The sequence below is a fragment of the Glycine soja genome, chromosome 11, assembly GCF_004193775.1.
Source record: "Glycine soja cultivar W05 chromosome 11, ASM419377v2, whole genome shotgun sequence".
NCBI lineage: Eukaryota > Viridiplantae > Streptophyta > Magnoliopsida > Fabales > Fabaceae > Glycine > Glycine soja.
The window spans coordinates 6,527,337-6,553,149 of record NC_041012.1 but is presented as its reverse complement, the minus strand read 5'-3'; the positions used below and the strand labels follow the sequence as shown (position 1 = coordinate 6,553,149).

The 25,813-nt window shown below is 32.6% G+C and overlaps 2 protein-coding genes and 1 pseudogene across 2 annotated transcripts; 2 read left to right on the top strand and 1 right to left on the bottom strand.

Moving 5' to 3' along the window:
• Window positions 1-2,486: 2,486 nt before the first annotated feature.
• On the top strand, window positions 2,487-6,790 carry LOC114374127 (SRSF protein kinase 2-like). The gene is made up of 4 exons (XM_028331728.1): window positions 2,487-2,954; window positions 4,037-4,822; window positions 6,000-6,047; window positions 6,134-6,790. Exons 1-4 carry the CDS (start codon window positions 2,772-2,774, stop codon window positions 6,452-6,454), a joined length of 1,338 nt encoding a protein of 445 aa, XP_028187529.1. The 5' UTR covers window positions 2,487-2,771; the 3' UTR covers window positions 6,455-6,790.
• A 3,773-nt stretch (window positions 6,791-10,563) lies between these two features.
• Window positions 10,564-12,943, bottom strand: LOC114374128. Its single transcript, XM_028331729.1, has 2 exons — window positions 12,779-12,943; window positions 10,564-12,360 (listed from the first exon to the last, which is right to left on the bottom strand). Exon 2 carries the CDS (start codon window positions 12,045-12,047, stop codon window positions 10,926-10,928), a length of 1,122 nt encoding a protein of 373 aa, XP_028187530.1. The 5' UTR covers window positions 12,048-12,360; window positions 12,779-12,943; the 3' UTR covers window positions 10,564-10,925.
• A 3,030-nt stretch (window positions 12,944-15,973) lies between these two features.
• LOC114376836 lies at window positions 15,974-25,657 on the top strand (annotated as a pseudogene).
• The last annotated feature ends 156 nt before the right edge of the window (window positions 25,658-25,813 follow it).

Sequence of the window (25,813 nt, the reverse complement as noted above, 5' to 3'; positions counted from 1 at the left end):
CATCACTACCGCGTGTCCTCATCGCATTAGTTATTAGACAAGGGATGTTTTAGGTTTTTTTTGTTCTTAACGATTAAATACTTTTTTTTTAAAATTATTTAAACAGAACTTATATTCAATAATTTAATCAAGTAAATAACACTTAAGTGTGTGGGTTAGAGGCAGCGGACCATTATACATGGAGTTATTAAAGTGCAAATTGCAATGTCTAATGGTATGTTTGGTTTCAGAAAATAAAAGTATTAAGAAAAAAAAGAGTGGAAATTGAAAAACAAAATAAATTTCATATGTTGTTTGGTAAGAAAAAAGAAAGAGTTAAAACTTTTCTTTTGTCTTACTTAATTGCGTAAAAAGATATATATATATATATATATATATATATATATATATATATATATATATATATATATATATATATATATATATATATATATATAATATTAATTGCTTTTTAAATAATTAAACAAAAAAAAGTTTAATTTTTTTTTTCTTTTTTACCAAGCAAATCCAAATATTTTATAAACGGCAAAAAAATGTTTTAGAAGGAATACTAACCTTCACAGAAATCTCAATTTATTCATCATCAAATAGTTAATACGATCATTGATAAAAATAATTTCTTATTAAATTACTTATCTTTCAATTAAACTCTGAATCACTCAAAGTTTTTCTCCTCTGATTAACAACAGGATTAAAAGACGGAAAAAAATTAATACCATACCCCCATTTAAGTTGACTTACTGGGAAGGAAAAATTATTGCATAAGACTAGATTTAGGTGTTGGTCTATAGATTTATTATTTTTACCGATCATAGTTTTTTTTTTCTACCTATTTTCTAATGGAAATACAAATGCAACAATTAATTCATCAATAAAAATATAACTTTCGTAAAAAAAATCAGTAAAATATAACATGTATAGTAACTGTTTATATATGTTATATCTTTTTTTTATGGAAATAAACTTATTTTATTTCAGACATATATATATTTTCTTTTATCAACAAATATTAATTTTATTAAAAATATTAGTTAAAAAAATTTAAACTCGCGATCTCTTTGGTGTTTTCTTCTTTCATCATCCTTTAACTATTACATCAACATTATATCTTATTTTATAAATATAAGTTAATTTTTAGACTAGAAAAGTCTTATGTGTTTTCATCCATCCACCTATTTTGAATTTCATTTCACAAGTCATGCAATTTTATTTGTAAAAGAAATGAGTTTGAATGATATTTTTGAGGAATAGGATTTCTTATTAATTTTTTCCTTCATAGTATATTATTAACTAAATTACGTAGGATCCGTCATCATTATAAAATATATTTTTTATACAAGTTGTCCTTTGATAATTTATAAAATATTATGTTTCTCTTCCCTCATCATAATATATATTTTTTACAACATGATCCGTCATAAAATCTGATTGAAATTTTTAGTAAAATTTTCGTTGATCATAATATTATTACGTAGGCTTTCATACCATTTTCCAACTTCTGGCGTCCATTCTATTTCCAAAATTAAAAATCACTTTCCACGTGATTTTATTTCTAATTATACAAATCTATGCAATTAGAATAGAATCCCTATTCCAATTTACTCCACTACTTTTTACAGTCTTATTAATTGTTAGCTTCATACGGTGTATTAAAAATCTTTTAAAGGAAAAGGAATGATTGATAGTAAAATTTAAAAGCTTACCATATAACATATTCATTAATAATTCCAGTAACAAATACAACAACGATTAAAATGGATAAATTAATGAAACACTTATAAATCATTTTTTTGTGACTGTCATGCCATGTGCCAGAGGGAGAAACTACTGTTAATGGGATCCACCTGATATTTTTTTCCTTTTTGATGATGTACTTTATAAATTACAGAGTAATGGTAGTTTATCGGTTATATATTAGTTGTAGTTAGACATTAAATAAATTAAGTAGTTCGAAAGATGTTTGTATTCATCAAGTGAGTGGTTAGAAAGAGACTGACCTTGAAAATGATCAACCAGGCATTCAATTATGAAAAGAATAATACGCACGAGATACTTCCTAATTACTACCACTAAAAAATCAAGTGATTAAATACGTGAAATTTTAGTTCAACATTATTGATGGCACACTAGACCAATCAGTCAAATCAAATCCACAAGATTTCAAACCAAATAAATTAACTAAAACTTCCTAGTTTTAACTCTTCAAATTATCGATAATTATCTAGCTAATTACTACCTGTGAACGCTAAAAAAACAAAAAAGCCACACATAAAAAAAAAAGAAAAAAGAAAAAAGAAAAAAGAGGTGCATGATGTTGGAAATGACAGGAACCCACAAACCTGTTGGAAAAGGATGATTACTCCACCTCACTTGGAAACAGTTGCAATTTTATTGAATCCCGAAAATAGTCAGTGTCAGAGGTAAACCAACCGCGGAAAACGAAGGGCATAAGCGTAATAAAAGAGGGTGGGCTATGAAAATTTAGACGGAGAGTGCGAAAAATACAAGACCCACATTTCACAGCTAACACATGAATATGATCACTTGAAGAAAGAAAACACTGAGAAAAAAGTGGAATTGCTTGCATCTCGCAAAGGCCACACACACCGCAAATACAATAACACTCCATCTTCCAAAACAAAGACTTCGCGTCCAAGCAATTTCTGAGTGATAACAAAACAAAACAAATATTATCAAAAGGGGCAAACTTTGAAACCAAAATCAGATTTTATTTTTTATTTTTTTGCTGAATCTGAATAGATCAGAAGGTGATGTCGTGTTCGTCGTCATCTGGGTCGGAGGAAGACGATGAGGGATTCGACTCTTACCGGAAAGGAGGCTACCACGCCGTCAGAGTCGCCGATCAGTTCGCCGCCGGCAGGTACATAGCGCAGAGAAAGTTGGGTTGGGGTCAGTTTTCCACCGTGTGGCTCGCTTACGATACTAAAACTGAGGTATGTTTCATACCCTTCTCTTTTTTTCTTTTTGTTTTGTCTTTTTTTTTTTTAAATTGTTTTCTTCAAAAGGTGTCGTTTTGAGACCACCCATTTTTGTTTTGGATTCTGGGTTTGAAGATTTCGGTGTGTGTTACTTGTTGTGCGTGTTTTGTTGGTTGGAATTTGCTTATGTTGCGGAGGTTCCGAGATCTTCGGTTTTTGTTTACTTCCTCCTGACATATTTATGATGTCGTTTTCTGTTTTGAGATTATTTGGCTTCTTGATATTGATTGCCACTATGGCTCTATGAATCTATGATTCCTTATTTTGCTCAACATGTGTCACAAAATGAAATCTATGCATGCTGGAGTAGCGGAAAATGGCGAATGGTTTTACATGGCTGATAGATTTGTCTGTATGCAAAGGTGCAATAAATGTGCCCCTGCTGCACTTGTTTGAGCCGTTGATTCTGTTTGGTGCTTTTTGTGGATTAAGCACCTTGGTAACCGTGATATTAAATTGTTTTCTGTGTTTAATAGATATGTATTTCTTCTAAAAAAAATAGATATGTATTTAACTTAGTTGAACGTGTATATGGAATGGTAATAACTGATTGTCGTTTTGAAGTTAGATTTTGATTCGGTGAGTGTTAAAACTGACGAGTCTTTTATGTGTATAACTGCCATCTTTATGGATCCAAGGCTTGTGCTACCGTAAGTCACTTAACTTGTAGGATCTTGCTATAGCTTGAATTTAGAAAGCAAAAAGGGGGCAAACCAAAAGAAAGAATAAATTATGATTAAGTTTTACAGCATATGCACAATGACACTCTCCATTGATACATGTGGGGTGGTTCCACATAGAAACGATAGTCTTCCTGGCATTGATTACAAGAACCATGCCCAAGTTCATCCTTTGTTCATGTATTTATGTTTAATTCAAAAACCTTCTATGAAGGTGAAGCATGTATGTATGGGTGTGCATGTTTTCTCAGAGTTTACCTTTTGCCCCATCCAATGATAATTTCTTGTTATTATTTTTGTGCACCAGTGTATTTTTTTTCTTCATATCTTATCTAATTTTAAGATTGTCGTTTTCAGTCATATGTTGCTCTCAAGATCCAGAAAAGTTCGGCCCAGTTTGCTCAGGCTGCCCTTCATGAGATCAATCTTCTTTCATCCATTGCTGACCGTGATCCGTCAAATTCCAAATTTGTTATTCAATTGATTGACCACTTTAAGCACACTGGTCCAAATGGACAGCATCTTTGCATGGTTCTTGAGTTTCTTGGCGATAGCTTGCTTCGCCTGATCAGATATAACCGTTATAAAGGTCTTCCATTGAATAAAGTTAGAGAGATTTGCAAGTGTGTGTTGATTGGTTTGGATTACTTACATACTGATCTTGGTATGATCCACACTGATCTAAAACCTGAAAACATTCTTCTATGTTCAACCATTGATCCTGCCAAAGACCCTTCAAGATCTGGACTCTCCCCAATTCTAGAGCGGCTTGAGGGAAACACGAATGGTGGAGTTACAAGTCTTATTGAGAAAAGGTTGAAAAGGAGAGCAAGGACAGCAATTGCTAAGATATCTGGAAGAAGAGCATCAATGGGAGGAACAGGAGATGTTGCAAAGACTGGTAGAAATATCGATGGGATTGATGTGAGATGCAAGATAGTAGATTTTGGAAATGCTTGTTGGGCTGATAAGCAGTTTGCAGAAGAAATACAGACAAGGCAGTATAGAGCACCTGAAGTTATACTAAAGGCTGGCTATTCCTTCTCCGTTGACATGTGGTCTTTAGCTTGCATTGCTTTTGAACTTGCCACTGGAGATATGTTGTTTACACCCAAGGGCGGACAAGGTTTTAGTGAGGATGAGGTATGATAATTTCACTAATAAACTATAATGGTTTAATTGCTTTCTTCATCTTATGCTTGTATTTATGATAAATGTTCTAGCACAGACTGTCTAGCTTAGATTTCTTTGCCATTATTGAAAGATAAAAATATTTATACTTCATTCGATAATTTGATGAATAAGTTTTCGAGAGGAGGTTTGGGTGTGGAATAGGTGCTATAACTAATTCTTGATTATTAGTTTTGGCAACATGCAACTTATGCTGGCGCATTTGGTTGGAACATAACTCTTTTTTATGGTGGTTCCTTTGGCTTCAATTTGGTGCAAAGCACGTGATCTGTTTAGTGTGGCATGACTATCTGATTTCTGAAACGATATGAAAAAATGGTAGAATCATGCTATCTTTTGTCATTAATACATATAAATACACTTATATTGCTTTTATTGTGGGATATGTTAAAGATAACAAGATATATAAGAAGAACAAAATTCAGTGAATCACCTTGTTAAACCAGTACATCAGATGTCAGGTTGACAAATTTTCTACACCACTTGAGCATTTTTTGCATTTGTCGTGATAAAATAGTTTTGATAGTAACTGTATAATACGGTCTCAAGTGCCTGGATTATATTTTTTTTATTTTCTTCTTTTGCCAGATCATATGTTTTATTGGAAACGATCTAATGTGACAATTTATCTAAAAGTCTTCATTGTTTCTATCTACTTATGATCCTTTTACAGGCTGCAGCCCTGTTGTGAGTGGAACTAAAAATATGTTTTCTGGTTCTGAACCATTTCTGGTTGTGTTTATATTTCTGAAAACGAGTTTGTATAATCAAAGGATGAAATTCAAAGTTTCACCGGAGTGATCTGTGATTAATAACTCTTGAAATAGCCAAAGTAAGAAAACTATCAAATTGTGGTTTCCACCATTAAAGCTTTTTTATTCTTGGGTGATCTTGTTGAAAAGAAAAGGGTCTAGATTAGTTGTTTGCATCATGAGTTCCATGCTATTAACATAAAATTTTAACTGCAATTGCTGGAGTCAGAACTACGCTTTGATTTATTCCAAAAAATATCACTAATGATCATTAATGTAGTAGACTTGTGATTGTCTAAAGTTGTTGAACACAAGTTTCTACCCTTCAGATTGTTTTATACCAGAATAATAAACTCTGCATTGTGTTGATTTTTCAGGATCACCTTGCCCTAATGATGGAACTCCTTGGAAAGATGCCGCGGAAGGTGAGAGTACACTCCCACTGTATGCTTATATTATTTCTTGAAGATCTATTCCTATTCTAGACATATCTAATTCTTGTCGGTTGCAGATCGCTACTGCTGGAGCTCAATCCAAGGATTTCTTTGACAGGCATGGGGATCTAAAAAGGATTCGAAGGCTAAAATTTTGTCCACTTGACAAATTGTTGACTGATAAATATAAATTTTCAGTGAATGATGCTCAAGAGTTTTCAGAATTTCTTCTACCACTCTTTGATTTTGCGCCAGAGAAGCGACCAACCGCGCGACAGTGCCTGCAACACCCATGGCTGAACTGCATGGAATCTCCTCCAAATGAAATGAGAAATGAATCTGCTGTGGAAAAGGTAGATGTTGTGATGAGCAAACTTAAAATCAGGGTGGGAAAGTGAAGGGGTGAACTGTGTTTTGACAGAGTCAAAATCTAAGTCACATCTTTACGCCCCTCCTTCCACATGAACCACTATTGATTGTGATTTTTTTTTCCTTTTTATGTTAAACTTTAATAAGATTCTTTCTATTGGATTATTAACTACAAAGATGTAAATCAGTAAAGAATTTTGTTCCTTCAGAGATATCTGACAGCAGAATTTGCGTGTATATTGTTCACATGTTGTAACTTGTAAGTCATGGCATGACGTTCATTCTTGTGTTTCCCTTTTTCACCATTGAAGTCAGGACTCATAGTATAAAACACAGGATAGGAGAAATGAATTTGTTGATTCTAATGTGAGGACTTTCTATCCTTTTAATTTTTTAGTTTTAGCATCTTGTCAACAACCATGTTATATGTGTCAGTGTTAAGCAAGACTCAACACTTTTGAAGATGGTTACTAGGGTGTGTTTGGATAAAAGCTACATTCAACGTAACTGTCTTTCGTTTGGATAAAAGCTACATTCAACCCTTTTTTACTCTTTCTGTTTTTTTTTTTGTCGGTTTAAGCTTTAAAGCTTAAATGGAGCTGGATTGAAATGATGCTAGCACAGCTAGGAGCCTAAGAACAGTGATGGAATGGGCCCAAGAAAATCCAACGGCCATTTTCCAATTTTTTTCATTCTAGCTGTTTTGAGAGAGATTATGTTTGGGAGAGATGGATGAAAAGGAATCCAACTGTGAGGGGTGAAAAGAGATGAAAGAGATTGAAAAGTGGGATTGTTTGATATAGATGAAAGAGAGTTAAAAAGAGATTAAGATATGTTTGATAAGACTAACTGAAAAGTTAAGTAGAAAGTTTGTAAGTTAATTTATTAAATTATAAGTGTTTGATAAAAATAATTATTAAAGTAACTAAAAAATATAAAATGATATAAATGATATATTTAAAAAGGATAATAAAAAAATTGAATAAATATTTTATGAATAAAAAGAGAATAAAATATAGAAAAATAGAAACTAGCATTTTAAAAAATATTACTTCAAATAATGTTTGAAAGAATATTAAAAACTATTTAAAAAAACTTATCAAACAAATAGTCAATAAACTTTTGAGTTAATAAAGAAAATTAAAGTTATCTGAACATAACATAAACAATTAAATTAAAGTGGCTAGGTAAGTAATAAAATTATATTATATCATAATAATAGCTATTTATTTTAGTATTATTAAATATTTTTATATTTCTTTACAAAGATATAAAATACTTCCATTAAGCATTGGAGTGATTAATAAACTATTTAAGTAGTATAGATTTAAAATAATTAAGTTGCACAATGATTCAATGTGTTTGGATAGGATTTTGGATTTCCCAATAAATTTAGTCAATCATAAAAAAAAATGTTTGAAAGATAAATTTTTAGTTCATGATAAGCTCAAGGTTTTTTGTTTGAGTTCCTATAACAATGTTATTCATTTTTAATTCTTATATTTAACAAAAATGATGTAATTTTATTTCATCATTATACATGTTTTGAGTCTCCAGTAAATGATTAACACAATACATGCATATCTAATGTTGATTAATATAATATATCATAGTATTAGTGTAAAATCACAATATCTGAATAAAATATTTTAAATTTTATTTAACAATAACTATATGGAAATAGTCCTAACGTTTGAAAATTGTGTACTCTTTATGATTTTTTTTTTGTAGCGTTTACACCTCTGCTTGGTACTTACCCGTTACCATGGACCTCATTACAGAAAATAAGAACATGTCTAACCATTTCGAAAGCTCAGCTTCAAGTTTTTAACAACTATCATGAAAACTCAATTCATAACCTTCGAATACTAATAACTTATAAAACAATAGAGGTTTTATGTATGTTGTTTTAACAATATCATTCAAACGGTAAAAATACTACTACTTCAATCATAAGCTTCATTATGATATATAAAGGAAAAGGAAAATGTTAATTTTTCAAGCTTTTTATAAAATAAAAAAATACGTATATATTGATTGTTGGAGGATAATTCTGATATCACTGTCTATGGTTGGGGTTGGTGTATGTGCTTATCCAAAGATTCAGTGACTCGACGGAAGAAGTAGTAAGAAACGCAGCACCTCTTTCCACGTCAGTAAATTTCAGCAATGGTTAGACACTTGTTTTATTTACTCAAGTCACTGCAACCAACTTGTTACTCTTACTCATTGCCATTTTACTTTTGACATGAATCTAGCTAGTTCTTTCTTTACCTGTGCAGTGCCTGCAGGAAAGTGACAAACAGTTTCTACTTTCTAGTCTTTATGTGTTTAGGGCTTTCCCACGTTCACAAATCATAACTACTAGTATTAACTAGTCGTATAATTTTTGTTTAATGAAAATTATAAAAAAAAAATTATTCTCTTCTATGTGTTTGTAATAATTTATGGTCAATAAATAAGGGGAAGTTATTTATATTTTATACTAGAAATATTCTATAGTTATTTATTATTTTGAAATAAATCAAACACATGGAATACATATTTTATTAAAAAAATAATTTCAATTTTCTCATACATTATTATTTTTAATTAATATTTTTACCTTATATATATTTTATCATTAAGTATTTCTTTTGATATTTTTACAACAATGTAAATAAATATGTTATCATAAATTCTTTGCATTTAATAGTAATATTAAATACTTGCTTGTAAGCTTATTAGTATACATGGATTTAATGCTCTGCAAAGAAGTGTCAAGCCACATCTTTATTGTGTCAGCATTTTATAATAAATGAATGCATTTATCTATTCATTCATGTGACAAAAACGCCATGAAGCTATATCTGAATTTTTCAAATACTTCTTATAAAACGAGGTTAAAAATATACGAAAGTATGGAAAATAAAGTAATTTTCTCTCATGTTCCAAAGAAAATCATTTTCCGTCGATCTCAGCCTTAAATACTAAAATCAAAGTTTTATATCCTCAATTTCAAGTCTATCTAAAAAAAAACATCAAGTCATTTTTTGAAAAAAAAAAGGGCAAATCCAAATGTTAGGCCTAGTTTATATTAGCGATACTAATTTCAGCATCTCCAGGGAATAGTCATCTCAAAAAGCAAAAGATTGGTACCAGAAAAAAAAAAAAATACTACTGTGCTAAAAGCAAAACAGTGAAAATGAACCCATTCTTTACTTTTAGACAAGCATATAATATAAACATCCCTTCGAATCAAGTAATCAAAATACCAAGGCTTTATCATCAATGCCACTAACTACTCTATTAATAGCTGTCAGAAGAATGGAGGTTGTATTGCGATACCCTCATGCAATAGTCAATATCAGTTGTTGGTTGATTTTAATAAAATAGTTTTTCTAAGAATGTTTTAAGGATATTGATTAAGAAATTAAAATGAAAAATTATTTAGTGTAAAGTTCATGTGAGAACATAAAAAAATATGAGTTTTTACACATTTTAATAAAAAATTCTCATTTCAATTAATTTATGTTCTAAGGGTGCTGCTTTGTATTCGCCCCAAATATATTTAAAATTTTATTAAATACTAGTACTACAATCAAGTGAGTAACACTTACTACAAGTGACTGACCGCGTAAAAAAATGTACTACTACTGAACAAATCTCTCCAAAAGTTGTCACAATAAAGGTTTCATAACTCACCTATTTAATGCCGGAAAGTAGTTACGTTTCTTTTCATTGGATAATCATAGAACACTTTATTTATCAACTAGAATATTTTGAGCAACTTCTAAATCTCTGATCAATGAATCCGTTTCATAAATTATTAATTATTGTGTGAGAATTAAGAAATATAATCAATGTTTTTAAAAATTATTTATTTTTCTATTATTTTCATTTTTTTTCTCTTTAATTTCCTTTATAAATGAGTAAAATAATTTAAAAATAACGATAAAAGTAAAGTTAATAAAATAGCAAATGCTATATCATCTTAAACTTATAAATTGACAAATAAATCAAAAATATTTTAAAAAAATGAACTTTTTAAAATGTACAGGGATAAATATATAAATATATTAATAACTCAACAAATGAAAAACACCAGCAGCTGACATTTGAGCATAAGGAAAAATCAACAATAAGGTAAAAGCATGAATAGAAGACTAACAAGTTTTCTCATTTTATTCTCAATACAAATGCGAGATGGAATAAAAAGCTTATAAGCAGCACAAATGGAAAAGCTGTTCAATTCATGGCATCTTCCTATCTAAACTCAAGCTTGGCCATCAATTAACCTGAAGCACAACTTTTGAACCGAAAGAAGTAATGCAAGCAACTAAAAATCTAAATTTACATTTAGTCAGTTCAAATTCATTACAGAACCAAAGATGATAGCAAAAAAAGAAGACCATATATGTAAAAAAAAAAAAAACTTGATGATTTCTACCTCAGCTATCAACTTCTGTAATGGTAGTTCTCTAGCCCCCAGTCATCTCAATTTAAATCTGAATCTGAATATTATGATTGCACAGCTTTATTCTGTTTGATACAAGCCGGTGCCTTGAACTCCTGGCATTTGCATGTTGTTGTAGCCTCAATTGGAATCACTCTTTCAGTCGATGGTTCCATTGGAAACAAAGGGATGTTACCAACAGGATGATGATTGCCACCAGTGTTCATCTCAGTCAATGGAGCACTTCTAGCTCTCACACCTTCCTTTGGCTGTGCCCTATCTTTGGAGGTGCAAATGCTTAAGGGCAACTTCTTTAGCTTCACCCTCCCTCTCTTCCTACCTACAGAAGACAAATCTTCTGTGTTTTTCTCCTTTGACTGGCTTGACTCTGCTTCCCCATTATCTGTTATCTCCATTTGACTCTTCTTATCTTCCTTGTTTGAGCACACTTCTTGAATGGAGCCTTCAGAATCAACCTTACTCATCACTGCATGCCCATTGTTCAAAGATAAGCAATCCTGCCCAAGTGCCATGCGGGCATCAGAAACCTCAGTCATTTCAAAACTCGAAGAGTTCTTGGGCTTCTTGTGTTTACTCCCTTTTGAGTCTGAATTGGGAGAATTCTTTGAGATCCTAGGAGAACTGTTCATGGCGCGATGTAACTTCCTGGCCAATTCTTCATCAGTCCCACAATTTTCAATGGGCTGGTATTTTTTGTACAAGAGATGAACTGGGAGGTGCTTCTTGAGCTTGTTCTTCTTTAGGTTCCTCTCCTTGCTGCTCACTGCCTCTTCAGAGAAGGAGGAAACTAAATCCAAAGCCCTCTTGGCAGCTGCAACTGCCTTTGCTGCAGTCTCGGCCTTCTCCTTGGCCGCAGCTCTTGCAGCCTTTGCAGCTTTAGATGCAGCCACTGCTGCAGCTTTTGAAGCCTCCACAACCTCCTCAGGGGTAAGGTTAGGGTTATCAGAATGAGAACCCAACAAATTCTTAAGCCTGGCTTCAAACTCACTGGAATAGGAAGAGGAAGCAACCTCAGAAACTGTTGTAACACAAGAAGCAACAACCATAGGTGGGGATGCAGCAGCATCACCGTCTGAACTCTGTTTTTTCAATCCAGCAAGAAGACGCTTCCGAGGAGGCAAAAGAACATCAGCATCCAAGTGATTAACATCACACACGTTCTCCATAATACTACTACTCCTCAAGTAAAATCCAATTCAATGCTTGCTTCTCACAAAACAATTAATAAATCTTCAGACAATTTAAATTCCTAATCCATTCACAATCAAATGTCTCTCTCTTATTTCCTGATCTAACTCACAATTCCAATTCCCGATCAAGCGAAGAAGAATTCGAGAAAGAAAAAAAAAAACTATAAGATTCTCAACAAACCCTACAAGAACCTAGCCAAGGTGTTGATGCTTTGTTCCTCACATCAGGAAATGGAAATTCGATTCATCGCCATTATCATCATATTCTCCCATTCCAACGCTTCGGTTCCTAACCAGAAAAAAAAAAAAAAAAAAGAGGAGCCAAAGCAAAATCAAAATCTAGCACAATCAATTCAATTTATCTCAATTACGAAAACAAAAAACAGAACAACAAAACAGAAAGCACTAATCTTCAGGAAACCAAAAAAGAGCGTGCACGTGGATGCATAATTCAGCAAACAACACGAGCAATTTTGAATTCAGAGAGTTATTATGTATCCAAAGCAGCAAAGTCATGCATAACAGAGCTTCGTGTTCGTTAAAAAAAAAAACACACTCTTATTTCGATACGTTTTCAATTAAATTCAGAAAGGGAATGGATCAGGAATTGAATCTGGATTCAACGGAATTAAGGAGAATCAATCAGAATTGAACGAAATTGAGGATCGAATTTGGAAGCATGGACAGAGAAGGAGGTCCACGAGTACCTGATCCTGTGGAGAACTCAGAGAGAAAGACAAAACGGCGACGTATGAATTAGGGTTTTCGAGAAGAGAGAAAATAAGAAATAGGTGGTGGTGGTGAAGGTGAAGGTGAAGGCGTAGGGGAAGAAAATCCAGGGCGTGCGTGAGTGAGGAAAAATATAAAATCAAAGAATTTTCTCTTTTTATTTTATTTCTACTTTTAGTTTTGTATTTTTTTTATATTTTATTTTATGTTTTACGAGAGATGTCAGAAAGTGAAAGGAATTTGGATTAGTTCTGTTTCCGCAAACACGCACGCAACTGAACACACGCCAATCACTCACTTTTCTGATTTCTGTCAAACTAGGTCAGATCGGCCATTGTAACGTTCTTGTGTTGTGCCGTTGCCTCCATTTTTCAACTACTGTAGTAATTTTTTCAACCTTCTTACAAATTTCAAAGCACCATAATTCTGCTTTTTTACTGTCAGAATTGTTTGAACTTTGAATACATTTGTTAGAAGAAAAATCATGTTTTGTAAATTATTCTGAAATTACTTTTATAAATTGGTAGTTATTAACAAAATTTATTTTATAATGTTTACTATTTAGTATTTTTATCATTTATTTTAACTGCTGTTGTTTTGATATTCATTTTGACCAAACTTTAGGATGATGTCATGATGTGATCATTCGAATTCAAAAAGAATAATAATTACATATTTGAGATATTTCTGTCAACACCACTCAACAGAAATAAAATTTTGTACAAACTCAACAGTAATGTTTACTGCAACACTTTAAATTTATGAAATTAATCTGTTTTATTTTAATATTTATGAAATTAAAATATTCTTTAAATTTTAGGTTCTATTCTATTCTATTTTATTTTTTAACAACAGAATGTGCGATTCACTCATACTCTATTCTATTCTATTCTAATTAGCTAGGGAGTATATATAGTTTATATAAAAGTTGACATAGAGGAAGAAGAGTTAATATTTTAAACTGCACAACCTAAATATCATACAAGACAAAAATTAATTATTGTAACAGCGTGTGTTTAGTTGGATATTAAAAAGTATAATTTATATATCTTGAATTTATTTTTGTAGAACAGTTTTTAATTAAAAGTAAGGAAAATGATGAAAAACCACATAGGCACAAGCTTGTTTTATAAATTGGTACGAGATGTTTGACTTTGATTTTGACTAAGATCTGAGATATTCTTACAGTGGTTTCCTCCTCAAAACACAACTGGGCTTGGTGGTGATGGTTTAGGTCATATGTAATGACATTCTAGCGCTCAGCAAAAAGATTTACAAATAAAGTTAAATGTAATAAATGTGTGTATCACACTATTAACGATGGTTTTATTATTATTATTATTATTATTATTATAATTTGAGGTTGATGTCACAAGGCACATTACCCCTGCGAGAGAGTTTATGTTTGTTTAAGAGTAATACGCATGCTACCAATTTACTTCATGCTGAAATATACTTAATATACTTCGAGTGTATGTTCATATTGCAAAACTGATTTGGAGTCATAATTGGTTTTAGATAATTTTTTATACATTTGGGTTTATATTGGAGATGATTTCATAATTGATTATGAGTTTGGAATTAATTTTGAATTGAAGTAATTTTATGTAACTTCTACATTAGATAAAAAAAATATATTAAATTTTACTTCAAAATAAATTATAACCAAAATCACCCAAACATGCATAAATCACATAACTTCAAAATAAATTATAAACCAAAATCAATTTTATTCATAATCAAATTTTTTAACGCTCATTAAGCACACACTTTCTTATATGTACGGATCTAGGATGAAATGAAATTTAATAAGGATAAAAAAATATCTTATGCAAACATGTCTACATTATCTCAGATGATGATACCCAAAATAAACAATGTTAGATAGTTAAGGAGTGACAAATTAATATGAAGGAAACAGAATTGTTAATCACATTAAAATTTAGGTAACCATAAAACTCAACTTAGTTACTGACTCACATTGACAAACCAATGTTAACTACTTATTGGAATGTCGTTTATATTAGGTCTTCATTTTACTATTATGTACGTGGTAGTTTGGTTGAAAAGTTTATATTTTTTGTGTGTTTGTGAATAAAACCAATCGTCTTTTTGTATAGTTGGAGGTCAATATAAGTTGCATAAATATAGATATAATATGGGATGATGAATGTGCTTTGATTACAAAATAGTAGACAGCTTAAGAAAGTTAAAATCGTCGCAACTAGTACCAACAAATTGTGGGTTCTCTAATTTTTGGAAATTTATTGACATGTATTAAGCATTTCATGTGTCATGCTTCAAGATTTTGGTGCAATGACATGGATGTGTTTGGTTTTGCATTTATATGACAAAAATGTGTGTAATCAATGTAAAAATTAAAAGTTAACAACATAAGTTTTTTACTTTTAATAGAAAATAGCACGATTTTAAAAAAATTAAATCAATTCTAGACATAATAAAGTCAATATATCATATTGACCATATAGGAGTACTTTAGTTGAAGTAGCCTCCAAAAATTAGTATTAACATTGACTAAGGCAACATCATAATGAGAATTTCTCATAACTCAAAGATTGTGAGGAGTCAACAAAATATTATCCTAAAATAAACTAAAGATAAAAGTTATACCTAAAATATTTCAAATGAGTACGAAATAAATATTTTTTTTCTGCAGTATAAATAAATTAACTTAATGAAAACATAAAATATTATTTATAGTTCACAAAAAAATAAAAACATTATATCTAAAAGACGGATGTGAAAGTGAGTATATTTATATTTTATATAGATAAATAATTAAGTAGCTAATTTCTGTTTTCAACTTTCTAGTTTAGAAATATGAAGGAAACAATTATGATATCTTCTTTCTCTAAGAAATAGAAGCGGACAAAGATAATAATTTTTATTACTTACAAAACCTTTTTGTATTTATGTAAAAGTCAAAATAGGGACCAATTAATAAATAATAATCACAATTTGCACTACCTAGGATTACAATGATGCAGAGAACTCTAGCCATAGAAAAGATATTCTTTCTATTGAATTTCAACATAAAAGTGTCTATTTTTTTAAAATATTAATTTTATAGTATTTTTAATAAAATAAGTTAAATAGTTTTAATAATTAAGATTTCATCCAATAAATATATCACTGAAATACCATACAATTGTTTCAGTTTCGCATGCAGAAACCGCCATTTCTGTGCAGAATTCGAAAATAGCAACACGCTGAGCTCTCTCCGCGAGGTTTTCTCCGATCAAATGATACCGTCCGATCAGAAACCCTAGGAGCCGGCGAGGCGAGGAACCTATCGGGCATGTTCATCCTAATCGCAGCGGCGGCGGGGGCTTAATGGCGAGCATAAAGTTATTGTCGGAGGCTGTGCGTAGCTCACTGCGTTCGGGCATTTTCCTCGTCGACTTCACGCGTGTCGTCGAGGAACTAGTTTTCAATAGCCTCGATGCTCGTGCCACAAAGGGAGAGACAGAGAAGTTAAAAGTTCATTAGCTTTGAGAATTTGGGTTATACCAATTGAGCTGTCTGTCTATTATTTCTGTTTCAGGTATCGGTGTTTGTTAGTACTGGGAGCTGCTATTTGAAAGTTGTTGATGATGGTAAAATTTTAATAGTTCTTTTTGTAGAAATGGATCTCTGTTTATCTTTTTGTGCTCAAAATTTGGAGCTACATGGCACATTTAGGTTTTGGCCTCTTTATGATTTTGATCAATATATGTGTTTGTAGGAAGTGGAATCCCTCGAGATGGGATGGAAATGGTGGGAGAAAGATATGGTGTGCATTTCATTGTTGTTGTTTCTTTCTTTTTTCTACCATGTTAACTTGCGACTAGTTGGTGCATTTGTTGTGCCTGCATGCTCCATTTTTTTGGTGGTCGTTTCCTGAACACAGCAGTGTTCAAGCTATGTTCATTAAAAGAAACGAAAGGTATGTTGTGATTAGAGCGCCTAAAATAGATTTTTTTTTATTGTTTTAAGGTTTTCCTACTTTGTAACAGTCCTTTGTTACGCGATAAAATTATCTTTATGTAGTAAGCCAGATGACTGAGTGACCTTGCCTATTGTATTCTCAAATTTCTTTTGTGGAGGTGATTATAGTTTGTTAAATTTCTCAGTTACAATACTTTTAGTTCGTATATGCAGCTGTCCTTGGGGTCAGTGTTTGGAAAATTGTATTAAAAGGAGTTTGTCGTTCCTTGATTCTAAAAGTTAGTTAATAAAGGTAACTAAAGTGATCAGACCATTGCAGTCTGTTGCAATGTTTCAAACTCAACATCCAAGAAGCTACATGAGTGGCTTTTTATTAGCCTATATTGCATAAAATGTAAGAAAAGAAGGGAGCCTTTTTTTTTTTTTTTTTAATTAGTTCTTCCATGAATTTCAGTTTCCTTGCCGCCTTTGATAATGTTATTATGTATGTATATTGAACAAGCAGCAACATCAAAATTTCTTAATTTGGTTGACCTGAATGCCTCGAGTGAGAACTTCGGTTTTCGCGGGGAAGTTTTAGCTTCCATATCTGAAGTCTCTTTGCTGGAAATTGTGACGAAAACATATGGAAGGCCAAATGGATATCGAAAAGTATTGAAGGTGGGGATAACTTCCTATGCTTTATTCAGGGAGACATTATTCGTATCATTGTTGCTATTGATGCAAGGTTTGTGTTTCTATATTGTCTGCAGGGGTGCAAGTGCTTATATCTTGGTATTGATGATGATAGAAAGGAAATGGGCACCACAGGTAATACTTTAGGTGAATCTGACAGTTACTTTTTTTTCCCTGTATGCTGAAAATGACACTTAATAATGCTTAGATGCCATTCATATTTCCATAAATCTGCTGCTTTTCTTGGTTAATTAGTAGAGGAATATTAGTTTTACTTAATTTTATTTGTGGATTGAATTTGTTATTCTTCCTTTAGCTCTACATTTCTACTAATTATCTGGTTTTTATTTAGCTAGGGTTTATGGGATTCTTCAATCTTCCTTCTCTTCCTCTTTTCTTTCACAAAAGATAGTTGCCATCTGAATTCTGAGCTGCTAAATTTTATAATCAATTGTTTATCACGTATTTTGTAGCTGGTTGGTATCATAACACATATTTTGACATGTTGGTATTGGTACTAATTATGAAGTATATATAGACTCTGACATGGACTCTAGATACAACCGGGACACAGACACTCCAACATGGTTAATGTCCAAAATATGGGACACCAGGACACTACATATACAAACATGCACACACGAGAAACTCAAATGAAGTTAATGTGGACAACATAAGTACATAACAAATGGTCTAAATTAATGATCAAAATTAGTAATGCATGTTTGGTTCAAGTTGTTTTGAGAAAGAAATAATAACTTATTTTCTGAGTTATCTAAGAGAGCTTTAGAAAAATAAGCGATTTGTAATTTTACTATTTTCATTTTTTTTTCAAGGAACCAGAGGGAAAATTTTGGAAGCTGATTTTGTGGAAATAATATTTCCTGATAGCATTCCTTCCTTAAATATTACTATTTATTTATAATGCTAGATTCTTAGAGCAACTTAATTTTCGCTATGAATTGCAGTTTTATTTGTTAAATCTCATCTAGTAAATGGAATGGCTGTTTAATTGGGACCATTGATTGCCATTATAGGGCAATCTTTTACTTGATTTATAGCTAGATTAGACCATTTTTAATTTGGCTTCCTTCCCCCATTTGAAAATAAATCTTTCCTTTTGGTTGCAATTAAATTATTTGCTCTTATAATTTCTCTTCCTCACTGAGCAATCTTCAATATCTGCCCATATTCATTACATTTGTCCGGATAGAAATTCCTTTCTAGATGATGACATTTTTTTCTCATTCTTTTAGCATGATGGCTTGATTGCTAATTAAGACCTTGTTTCTGTCAGTTGTTATCCGTGATTTATTTTACAACCAACCAGTTCAGAGAAAATACATGCAATCCAGGTTCTTTTTCTCTTGTTCCACCATACAAGTCATATGTATTCTGAAGTCATAGTTACCTTGTATGAAAACTATGGCTATGTTTCAACTTTTTGGATTGACTAGTGAGTTCCATCTCTGAATTGGAAGTCCCAATAAGGTACTGCAATCAATCAAGAACTGTGTAGTGTGGCTTGCACTCGTGTGCCCAAATATTTCCTTCAAAGTTGTTGATATTGAAAGGTATATTGCATCACTTCAAAGCAAGTTGAATCTTCTTTTTCTTGGTTTATTAACATTCTTTTATACCTTACATATATAGAGAGGATGAGCTCTTTTGCACCCATTCTGCTTCTTCTCCTCTGTCACTTGTAACCAGTGGCTTTGGAGTAGAAGTCACAAGCTCTCTTCACAATTTAGAAGTTGAGAATGATATCATAAAGCTTTCTGGATATATATCTGGTCCTTGCAATACTGTGGATACGAAGGTGACTCATATTTCTAATTTAAAAAGTCAGTTGTTTATCTCATCTTACCCTTGCTTACATGTAGATTCTTTCTGGGTGCCCTCCCCTAACTTTTGGTGCATTTTTGCAGGCCTTGCAGTATGTCTGTATCCATGTGACTACTACTTTAAATAGTGTATTATTTGTAGAGTGGACAATAGACATGTTGATGTTTGAAAAGAATAAAAAACCTTAAACATGTGTACTGTTGACCTTAACATGGTTAGATGCCAACTCACAATTTGTTTGCAAGGGCCCAGTTCACAAGCTTATGCGTCAACTGGCTAATAGGTTTGAGCATCTGAACTCATGGAATACTGATGAAGAGTTCCAAAACAAGAAGAGAACCAGGTGTCAACCATGTCCAGCTTATCTCTTGAATTTGAGTTGCCCCCGATCTTTGTATGATTTGGCCTTTGAGCCATCAAAAACTGTTAAATTTAAGGTATAGCTTTTCTTGGCTTCCCTTTTCATGACTTATTTTATCTTTTCAGTACATCAATGAGGCGAGACTGCATTCTTGTTTCCATAAATGATTTTTGTAGGGTTTTGGTCTAGATTCAGGCTTTTATGTTATACATCACGTACTCTGGGTGGTGTAAATTTAAATTAACTCCAAGAAGCAATAATGATCAGAGATTTTGTTTCCCATATTGGAATTTCACTATGGATTATATTATCATAACCATGCACACAACATAAATCTGATTGTCTGTTTTTCCCTCACATTTTAAGGATTGGACTCCTATACTAAACTTCATTGAGAAGGCCATCAAACAATTCTTGTAGGGTTTTGGTCTAGATTCAGGCTTTTATGTTATACTTCATGTACTCTGGGTGGTGTAAATTAACTCCAAGAAGCAATAATGATCAGAGATTTTGTTTCCCATATTGGAATTTCACTATGAATTATTTTATCATAACCATGCACACTACATAAATCTGATTGTCTGTTTTTCCCTCACATTTTAAGGATTGGGCTCCTATACTAAACTTCATTGTGAAGGCCATCAAACAATTCTGGGAGGAAAACGTAGCTTGTGGTATATCCTCCCACTGCATCATATTGATATATAGTACAATGAATTACTGGTTTTTATGCTTCTATTATCTATTCTTACCGTAGATCCCTCCAATGGAGCCACATACATGGTAGAAGATCAACATCATTTTAGCAGTATCAGGTGAAGTTTATACCTTTGTTTATCAAATAGTTTCCTTTGCAGTTGCAATAAATTTGTCTGATTAATTTTGACCATTTACTTTTGCGGTTTCGCCTTTCTTCATTGCATATATTTAAGATTAAAATGTGGTCCTTATTTTACAGAAAAAAATTGCTTAAATGATTTATAGGCTACAGTGGTTTGCTTTCTCTTTTAAACATTTGTAGATTGTTGTCATATCTTTGATGCAGATATGTCAAAGTTTAGAAACCACAATCGTAAGGATTGCCTAGATCTCTTTTTTTCTACTTAAGACAATCTAATTGAAGGTGACTGTCATCAATCCAACAGGGAAGATGTTGATTACTTAGGGGTCACAATTTTCAAAGAGAAACAAAGTAAGGGAGACTTTCTTCTTCAGACTGGTTATTCTGGCAACTTATTGGATGGTTCTTATGCCAAGTGCACGTCCACTGTGATGAGAAAGCATAATAGTTTGTTGATGCATAATAGCAATAGCTTATTGGAAGGTGATAACTTTTTTGATGGTGAAATTCCTGCTGTAGAAAGTTTCAACATTGATGTACCTTTTGATGCACCGAGTTCTTCACATGGAAGAAGATTCCATAAAGTAGAAGCTGATGTGATCAATGAATCATTTGAAGATGATTTGCTTTATAATAGCTGCAGTGGGTATGGTTATGATGTAAAGATTAATGAGGATTTGCAACAACCTTTTCTAAAGAGATGCTCTACGCTAGGAAGTATCCTGCATGAGAAGGCTTTGTTTGTAAATGATGAATATGAACTCCAAACTGATAGCTTTTGGAGCAAGCAGAATGCAGAGGAGGATTATAGAAGTGGTAAGGATTTATATGCCCATCCCTGTCCAGAAGTCACAAAAAAGTTAAAGATGTCTAAAGATTCTGATTTCCTCGTTAGAGCATTGTCTGAAGAAAATTGTCTCCCTCCAGATTTATGCTATTCAGCATTACAAATAGGAAGCTCTGGGTCAGATGATCAGTTGTTAAATTTTGAATGGCATCCTGACTACCAAAAACCCTCATCTCAAGCATCTGCATTGGGTGTTTGTCATACAACTGATATTGAAGATGACCTAGGAGAAATATCTAGATACTATAAAAGGATCCATCATACAAAAGGAAGTTTTTCTCTTTAAATCATCCTTCAGAAATGATAGGCAACAGACAGATTGGCCGAGTGTCCAACCCTGCTTTCAATCATCAAGGTTTTTCATTTTCTTCCTTTGTTTTTTCTCCTTTGCTCCCTTTTCGTTATGTAGTAACATTTCCAAATAGCACAAATTGAATTGATGCTTTTGAATCTGCAGAAGCTAGTAATTTTAAATATCCTCAACAGTCTCCGGTTGGTCTTCACCATAGCACTGAAGAATTCTTATTGCAAGAATTCAAGTAGGATAATCTTATTGACCCATAAGAGCTGCTTAAATGTTGGCAATAAATTCTTACTGACCCTTGTGGTTTTGCCCTGATCATAGAATTAATGTGAAACGAACTTCAGAGGTTCTGGGAGATATGCAGGTTAACGACATTACAGATATTGATGGATTTGAAAGTTTCAACATTCAAAACAGTGCTCCATTTGGGGGTAAGTTCAACGTGTGGGTAAAACTGTAGTCTGGTCCGACAAGATGAGCTCATTTAAAATACATTAGTCTTTGCTCAGAGCCATGATCAAATTGCCCAGCCTAGAATTTGCAGTGAGGGGAAAATCTATTGCTTAGTAGCTGGCTTATCTTTACAGATAATTTTGGGCTACTAATTTATTTCTAAAATAATAAGTTTCTTTACAATTAATTTCTTTATGCTGTGTAAAGCTGGGTGTTTCTTTGTTGTTTAGCATTTTCTGCCAAAAATGAAGACCAACAAATGTGGAAGTTTTGTAATTTACACCATCTTGTACATTGAAAAAGTTAGTTGTTATTCTATTTTGGGTTATGAATACAATTTATTTCATGTTTATATGATCAATAGTAGAATATTTTTAAAAGGTTCATCTTATCTTTCAACTGTTAATTTGCTATTAAACCCATACTATCTGGTATTTCAGAATTGATCTCTAGGGGTGTGCAAGATTCCCTAGATTATGGGACTAAATGGAGGAACTGCTCACCCAAAATTACAGTTACGTTGTCAATATTTAGTGGCCTATTATGTTTTCATAGAAGACATTCATTAGTATGGAGGATGACTGTTTGATCTGACAATTAGTATGACCTTTGCACAGAAGAATGATAAACTGGCTAACATTCAAAGTCAAAACAATATTCTTGACATTTCTTCTGGATTCTTGCATCTTGCTGGAGACTCATTGATTCCTGAAACTATCAGTAAGAAATGCCTTGAGGATGCTAAAGTTCTGCATCAGGTGGATAAAAAGTTCATTCTAGTTGTGGCTGGCAGAACCCTTGCTGTTATTGATCAGGTCTGTCTATTGTACATTATAGCAGAAACTCTTGCTGAATGGAAATGTCCATGACCAGAAACTCTTAGAAATTATACAATTCCTTGTATCTTAATGTTTGACTGCCTATCAATCTGCTTGCATATATACTTTTACTCAGGAACACTTTAATTATATTGCCCTAGATGCATGCAATTGCATCTTTACACATGGAAAAAATCAGTGTTCCTGTATTTTATTTGCAGCACATCCTGCATGTTTGTTTTATCTGCATTTTGCCTTGGGGGTGTAAAGAAGGGTGATGGTTTGGTGAGCCACGAGGAAGACCCAACTTAAGGGAGGGTAGGGATAGAAATTGTGCCTCTACGTGCCACCATTATAGACAATTTCATCATTTTTAAGCCCAAAGATTGGAGGACCTTATACCCTCAATAATAACAATTATGTATGACACATAAATTTTGCATAAACTACAAAGCATAACAGTTATTTGCATATAAATTGATTCGAGTAACACATTGAGCTAAGTCCCCTCTGGTTAAACCTTTATGTCAGACCAGTCTATTACTAGTCAACTCCCTCGCGTCGCTCAAAGCTTGTAAACCACAACTATTTATCAAAACTCTATCCTTTCAAACAGCATCTTTCCTCAGTCCTTACACATCCTTTACCTCTTCCATACATACCCATTTCTCCGCCTTTCTCAATTGCATTACAGTAAATAATAAATAAATAAAGCTCCAGAAATGCCTTCTAACTGCTAACAGATATGATAAACGCGCTGCTGGAAAGTTGGTTAACAATGATAGTAGTACTCTTTTTACAGCATGCTGCAGATGAAAGAATCAGACTGGAAGAATTGTGTCAAAAGGTAAACTTCTTCATATTGATTATGTGAGAAATATTTTCCAGTATTACTTATGAAACTAGTCAAATACTTAGGTATTGTCAGGAGAAGCAAAAGCAATAACCTATCTAGGTGCTGAACAGGAACTGGTATGCATCTATGAATTAGAGAATTTAATGTGAATGCCGATTATGACATGTTTTCTGAGTCTTAAAATTCTTACGCTGCTTGTAAGATGCATAATAGTGATGATACAGGTATTGCCGGAGATTGGTTATCAACTACTTCATAGTTATAGTGAAAAGATTAAAGACTGGGGCTGAATCTGCACCATTCATGCTCAAAATTCTGAATCCTTTGGAAGGTATACCTCTCTGGCTTCCTTGCAGAGTTTGCATATTTACCTTGACCAAGGTTGTCAGAAGATAATTTATGTTAAGCATTACATAGTTATGTGATATCTGTTATTTATTTGTTCCTGGCATGCATCTCAGATCACGTAAGATTTCTACCTAAAAATTTCTATCTTCCAATTAAACCATATATTTGGGCTCAAATTAAATAATAGAATAATTCACTATGTCAAAACTCTATCAATTTGTTATTCTGAATTCTTTTAATTTATAATTTTGTTTGCCTTTGCAGGAATTTGGATATCCTCAACAGACCACAAATGGTCGTCACACTTATTGCAGTCAACACTACTTTCTTTTTCCGCCCTTCAATTTTTCTTCAGTAGCTGAAAACATTAATTTTTTGGATTTATTTTTGTCAACTTAACTTTAAATCCGTGCCACGTGCCTTGCATGTTTTCCATATTACTGATTTTAATTACAACTACTTATACGTACCGTGTATTTTAGGGGTCAAATTAAATGATGTTGATCTTTTAGAATTTCTTCAGCAGGTTATAAACATCATAATAAGATCCCTTTCTAAGTTATCTCCCTTTAGAAATTGGATGTTTTATGTCTTTTTAACTTCCAATTTATCATTACCTTCCAGGTTGCTGACACTGATGGATCATCAACAATGCCACCATCTGTCTTACGAGTGCTAAATTTGAAAGCATGCAGAGGTATGTGCCTAATTGTATTAACCTCAACAAGATACATAATTGTGTGCAAAGCTGTATTGATAACAATCCCATGGACTTGAATTATTCGTGGGAAATGTCTCCTTATTTTCAGAAACGTATGATATTACCTTTGTTTTACCTCAATACTACGTATGAAACCCCTATCTGTTGGCAATCCGATCCTGTCAGATTTCCTTATTTTGGGAGGGCATATTGCAGTCATCGGTAATATTCCTTTAATTTGATCATAATGCTCTTTTACTGAAGGTGCAATTATGTTTGGGGACTCATTGCTACCATCAGAATGCTCCTTTATAGTTGAAGAGCTAAAACATACATCGCTTTGTTTCCAAGTAAGATATACGTTTTCATGTTTGTGGATCTATTGAGAGGAAAGGAAGCATTTTTTCACAAAATGGGAATTTTCTGTGCAGTGTGCTCATGGGCGACCAGCAACTGTTCCTCTAGTCAACTTGGAGGCACTGCATAATCAGATAGCCAAGCTTCGACTGATGAATGAGTGTTCAAGTGACGAGTGCCATGGATTACGTAGACATACAGTACGCGTTGAACGTGCAGCACAGCGTTTAAATTCTGCTAGAGGAATTTGAGTCTTTGGACGAAGTTAGTTGTTACTACCAGTGGGGAGATTAGTTTGACAGAATTCATAGTTCACTGCAAAATCATTCTTTTGTAACTGAGTGTACAGAAAACATTGAGGGAGTAAAAAATAATGAAGCAACTGTGCTTCAGTGCTTATATGGAGAAATACTGGATAACACCATTTCCAGCGAATCTTATGTTTCTGTTTGAATTTGATAAAGTTTTACAATAATAATAGATAATAGATTGAATTTGAGCGCAGAGGAAAAGTGAATTACTTGACTTTTTTTTCTTCTTCCCATTAAATGCACTGAGTATGCGTAACACTATAAAAATCAGTTCAAGTAAATTATCTTCACATAATTCGATGCGGGTATTGGATTTTGATTTTGGGGACTCAAACCGATCTACCCAATT